Raw genomic sequence first — 6,153 nt, 5'->3', positions numbered from 1 at the left:
GATCTTCAACGAAGTATTAGAAATTGCAATATTTTACATTTCAATTAATTTATATAATATATAGTAGATTTAAATAAAAAAATAATTGATGAAGATTCATACAATCGTTCACAGTTTATTTGTGATTGAGATGTAAATGTCTATTGTTTGTTTATAATCTAAGCAATATATGAAAAAAATTATATCTAGTATAAAAGTTGATTGATTCTGTAAGTAGAATTTCCTTCGACCCAATTTATGTAATGATATTTGGCTGATCACATAATTTAAGAATGAAATAAAGGCTCTTAAAATTTATTCTTTGTAATAAGTCACAAGTATTCATGTGGCTGTAAATCATTTTATAAAAAATAACATGAAAAATTTGAAGTTAAATAATTACTAAATATATATATATATATATAGATTATTCTTTTTAGACGGACCAAAAAATGAAAGAGTTTTACAAAAGAGGGTGTAATATGTTACCCAAAAAACAGAGAGAGTAGTATTTTCTGTGAAAATTTTACCTATATGACATTTTAGAGGACTGTTTGGTTGGTCAGCTAGAATTATTACCACATGAGTGTATTGCATTTATTCAATATGGTTGGATAGTAATAATAATCATATTTATTTGGTACTCTATATTTCACTAGAAGTATGACTTTATTAACTCACAAATTGTACCACCAACTAAGAAAAATAGAATGAAATAACCGTATTTAGTGTAATTTTATAGTGGAGTTCAAAAAAAAGATGTATATATAAGTTCCGACTTTGCAAAAGTAGAGAGGTTGTATTCAATAAATTCTCAACTTAAATAAAATAAAGAAAAATAGAATATGAATTATCTTTTTTTCTGGTAATGTCAACATATAAGGACAAATCAATAAGTATAAAATAATGCCAATTTGAATCACATGTCTGGGTGGTGTAGTCGGTTATCACGCTAGTCTCACACACTAGAGGTCCCCGGTTCGAACCCGGGCTCAGACATATTTGTTTTTATCTTGAGGAAATATGATGGATTATTAAAGAGTAAATAGCATCTTTACAAACATTAAGGCCAGGAATCAGGATACTTGCTGGCATTGTTACGGTGACTATAAGTAAAATACATATGACGCCTGATAAAAAGTGTTCCAACTTTATCTATTTCTAAAGCTTTCGAACAAAAAAAAGGCGGAACTATCCATTATTGAGCACCCTCTTTCGATAGTATATCAACTACATGGTATTGTTCCTTAAAATTATGCTGCATCGGGTAGATTACTACCTTTCATTTATGGGTATAGATTTAATGTTACATGATAGTTATCGTCTCAATAAAACACAAATAAGGCTTAATTATGTGTTTAGATGTGAATTGGTTGATATTTGAAAATTATAATAATAATAATAATAATAATAATAATTGAAGTTCAGTAGGAAAAGAGTATTTAGTGGTTGAAATTATGTTGAGACATTTTTTTGTTTGTTTCTCATCTAGTGTATGATAACTATATTGAAGCTTGACTAATTTAAATTTGTGTCGGAAAGTTCCACTATGAGGGATAAAGCGCTACCAAAGATGACTCAAATATCTATGGCTAAAACTTGTGATCTCTAATTAAGGATGGAGGAGTGCTTACCACTCTATCGCAACCTTTGGTGGTGTGTTGAGACATGAAAACGTATATAGTTATAATTTTATGACTGAAAAATTGAAATCTCCAACCTATTTTTCAGACCCCATATTTTATATTTCAAGCTAACCCTGTCAAACGGGCCGGATTGTTTCGGCCCAACCCAACCCACTTAATAAAATCGACCCGGTTTGACCTGACCCAGTCAGCCCATGGGCTGTAAGGTACCGGGTATCGGACCGATTAAATTTTTTGGTTGGCCCGGTTAACCCAGTCCGAACCAAGCCCAGTCCAGGTCCGTCGGTTAATTGGCCCGACCCGGATATTTTTTTTTATTTTTTTTTATATATATTTGGGCCAAACTAGCCGTTTTTGGGTCCAAACGGCTAGTTTGGGCCTATTTCTTAAAAAAAAATCATTTAAAATATTTTTTAATCTCAAAGGATCGCAGACGACGAATCAACACGTTGGATTGGTGGAGGAGTAACGAAACACAATATCCTGTGCTTTCAAAATTAGCTAGAGATATCTTGAATGTTCCAATGTCAACCGTTGCATCAGAGAGCGCCTTTAGTCAGGGACGACAGCAGCTTGGAGACAACTGACACTCATTGGGAAGCAATGCAATGAATGTTCTAGTTTGCCTCAGAGATTGGATTAGAGCGGAAAGAAGAAACCAAGAAATGGAACCGGAGCCGAACGACGAGCAGAAACTTGAAGAAATTATGTCTTCACAGGAGAACTCAGCATAATCAAGTCCAATGCATGATTTTACCTCCGTTACTTTGACTATCCTATGCAAGTTCCCGTTAATATTAACATGAATGAGTTGAAAAAAATGATGCATAATTTATAGATTTTTCATTCATGTAAATTATAAATTTTGGATCATTTCGCAATCAATAAAATTCAACATTCATTCACTCATTAGTCCTTACTTTGTAATTTTTTTCATTTAATGATTTAAATTGAATTTCTAGTTTAAATTAAAAACCTACTTCTAATATATTATTAATTTACTACCAAGTATTATTAATTTATTATATTAAGTAGCATATGTTTTGTATATTTGTATATATATCTTCTATAGATGTGTATATATATTGTAGTATATGTTTTATTTAAAGTAGTACATATACATTGAATGGTGCGTATATATATATGTATATATCTTCTATAGACGTATATATTTAACATATACATGTGTATATGTTTTATAAATTAGTATATAGCTATATATATATATATTGTAATGTATATATATCGTAGTATATTTTATTTAAAGTAGTACATATACATTCAATAGAGCGTATATATGTGAATATATCTTCTATAGACGTGTATATTTAACATATACATGTGTATATGTTTTATAAATTAGGATATAACTATATATATATATTGTAATGTATATATATTGTAGTATATTTTATTTAAAGTAGTACATATACATTGAATAGAGCGTATATATGTGAATATATCTTCTATAAACGTGTATATTTATCATATACATATATTTATATTTTAATGTATATATATTGTAGTATATTTTATTTAAAGTAGTACATATACATTGAATGGTGCGTATATATGTGTAATTGTGTATATGTGTAGATACTTTTTAAATTCTAATGTAGTATATACTATATATATAGTGCATATATATTATTTAATGTATTTAAAATGTATATAGGTGGGTATATATAGTGTACATGGAAAAAAACTTTTTTTTTATTTTTGACCGAATTTTACCTAATTTTTAACCGAGTTTGATCGGATTTAGGTGGGTTTGACCGGGTTGGATTAAGTGGGCCGGGTTAGGGCTATTTTTAAAAATTTAACTGTTGAGCCCGACCCGGCCCACTTAACTCAAACCTAGATCCGACCCGACCCACAACCCAAATAAATTTAAAGGGCCAGTTCCGAATTGACCCGACCCGGCCCACTTAACAGCCTTATTTCAAGCTTGTAGTTGTAATGATGAGATAAATCGATTAACAATTTAATATTTGTTTGAAAGAATCTCCAAATATTTTTTTAAAAAAAAACTTTGAAAAAAATATGTATACACAAACGGGTATCCTACAGACCCAATAATGGCCAATATACTCTATTTTGGGTACACCCAAAGATGCCCAATCAACTTTTACATTTTACATGCCCAATCAACTTTTACATTTTACATTCTTTTTTTCTTAAGCATATTTGATGAAAATCCATAATTTCATCAGTATTATACAACACACAATTTCCAAATCAAATGAACAAATCAATATTGAAATTACAAAATAATATTACAATATTTGTCTTTTCTTTTTCTTTTATGGCAATCAGTAAATAATTTCACACAAGTGTCTTGCACTTTGACGTGTTCGGATCCCACATAGCAGGAAGCAAATACTTACGCCCATTCACACCCGGCGCATTATAGCTAGCACCCGTTTTTTTATCCAGCAAAACCTGACCCGGATACCCGGGAAAAGCACCCGACCCGAACATCCCAGTACATGCAGATACAGCTTCTAAAGGTGCGTTAGCCGGACCCTGAAAATAGCCGCCATCAAACGGGTTAGTAACGGTACCCGCTAAAACACTAGCCAAGTTAATAATAATTCCGTCAATTCCAACGTCTCCGTTTGGTGAAACTAACGGTGGAATTTGTGGTCCCACAATTGGTTTTTGGAATGGCCACGCGCATTGACCCGGACACTGAGTGGCCGAGTTACCCACCCACGCGTATGCGAATTTACCTCCTTTTTTCGCGTGGGTGGACCCGTGCATGCCACATCGGTTCATGCAGAAGTCCTCGACTCCCACATCCTTCGCAGTCAATATGACTGCGATGGAATTGGTTTGTGTAGCCTTAGAAGCCAAAGATTCGAGTTGAGGGTCTTTTAAATATTTTCCAAGGGAGTATTTTTCGTCGAATATTTGTTTGCCTAAGGAAATTACAGAAGCGCCACCTTTGTATGCCTCGGTGGTGCGCCACCATGAAGCGACGGAGGGCGGTGTTGTAATTTTTTTGGTCTTAGGGCTAAGAGATTGGATGAAATCGACGATGATCGAACGTTGTATAGGGGTGAATTTTCCATACCATATAAGATTAACTGTGACGTTTCCCTTTAAGAGAGCCCCTTTATGGTATTTTAGGACAAGAGGTTTTTCTTTAACTAGAGCAAGAATTCTTGAATTGGCTAAAGAAGGAATAGGAACAAGAACAAAGAGTGAGAATATTAAGAGAAATATGGTGATCATAGGCTTAGAAGGTCCCATTGATAAGAATAATATAATATTGTAAGATCAGAGTTGTTTTGTCTTGTGTTTTGCTATGATCGTGAGTTTGACAATTGAATTATGTCTCTCTCTATATATATGAGGGAACATGAGTTGGGAAGGTGCTAAGAAAGTAGGAAAAAGAGTCTGGTTTTGCTGAAAAGGTGATGAGCATGTTGGGGGCCTGATCAAAAAGTATGAATAAAATGACGAGTGAACAGTTGACCTAAGGAATATTAATGAGCAAATAGCACAATTTAAGATAAAACCGTGGGATAGTAGCTAGTATTTTAGATACAAATATAAAATTATACAGTAGCTAGCTAGTTTGGACTTTGGGATGATGGTAACAGGTGAAGGTGTTTTGTGGAAGAAAGTGGAAAAGGGAGTAGTAATTGAAAATATATTATGTACCACCTAGCTAGTAGGGTAATCTGAACTTTCCCACAACTTTTTGGATGAGCTACTTTTGAGGCTATTTATCTTCCCGAGTTTTGTAACTTTTGCTTATAACTAATTAATTGACACCCCACTTTCAATAAAGAATTTAAGTTATATGCATGCGTGTAAGTTTTAAATTTAATTGGTGATATGAGGATGCAATATATTACTCTATTTTTAGGCTATCAAAAATTTCATATATGTTACTCGATGCGTTCACTTGTCCATAATGACTTTGTACGCCCCTTGAATAATAATACATGTAGTGCTTATTTTCATATTCATGTAAATTAGTGCATGGTTTTAATGAACTTGAGTAATGATTTGAACTGTGAGTAGTTAATGCTAACGATAAAAAAGAAAAAAAAAAGTATGCTATAATAAACAATAAAAAGTGAAAATTGTTTTTAGTACAAGTAAGTAAAAACGAATGGATTGGGTATTCTCAGTCATCAGACATCATCGTGACTTGATCGATGATCTATAAAAAGATTAATTTGTGACTTATACATATGGTTGCACAAATTATAACTTAACATTCTTAAGCAAAACTCAACAATTAAAATGAATGGTGCATGGTCCATAAAGTGTATCCCTTTCGGTGGCTTCCAAGGGGTGGACATTTGGTATTTGATTCGGTATTTTTATAATTCGGGCTCGATAATTTGATAATCGGTAATTGAAAGTAGATACCAAATACCATACCATTAAACTTTGATTCGGTAATCAGTAAATTAAATTTTGGTTCGATACGAAATTCAGTATTATCATATTAAAGTTGGACATGTTTGCAGTGATCCTATTTGGTGATAATAGTGGTGATCTCCAATCA

General features: G+C 32.5%; 1 protein-coding gene and 1 non-coding gene across 2 annotated transcripts; one reads left to right on the top strand and one right to left on the bottom strand.

Moving 5' to 3' along the window:
* The first annotated feature begins 904 nt into the window (after window positions 1-904).
* TRNAV-CAC lies at window positions 905-978 on the top strand. The gene has a single exon. It is a non-coding gene; the product is annotated as a tRNA-Val (tRNA).
* Window positions 979-3,855: 2,877 nt separating this feature from the next.
* LOC107867464 (protein EXORDIUM-like 2) lies at window positions 3,856-5,241 on the bottom strand. The gene has a single exon (XM_016713718.2). It carries the CDS (start codon window positions 4,878-4,880, stop codon window positions 3,951-3,953), a length of 930 nt encoding a protein of 309 aa, XP_016569204.2. The 5' UTR covers window positions 4,881-5,241; the 3' UTR covers window positions 3,856-3,950.
* Between the last annotated feature and the right edge of the window lie 912 nt (window positions 5,242-6,153).

Source organism: Capsicum annuum, chromosome 4, assembly GCF_002878395.1.
Source record: "Capsicum annuum cultivar UCD-10X-F1 chromosome 4, UCD10Xv1.1, whole genome shotgun sequence".
Lineage (NCBI taxonomy): Eukaryota > Viridiplantae > Streptophyta > Magnoliopsida > Solanales > Solanaceae > Capsicum > Capsicum annuum.
The sequence above is the reverse complement of the archived record's forward strand: the minus strand, read 5'-3'. Positions and strand labels throughout refer to the sequence as shown.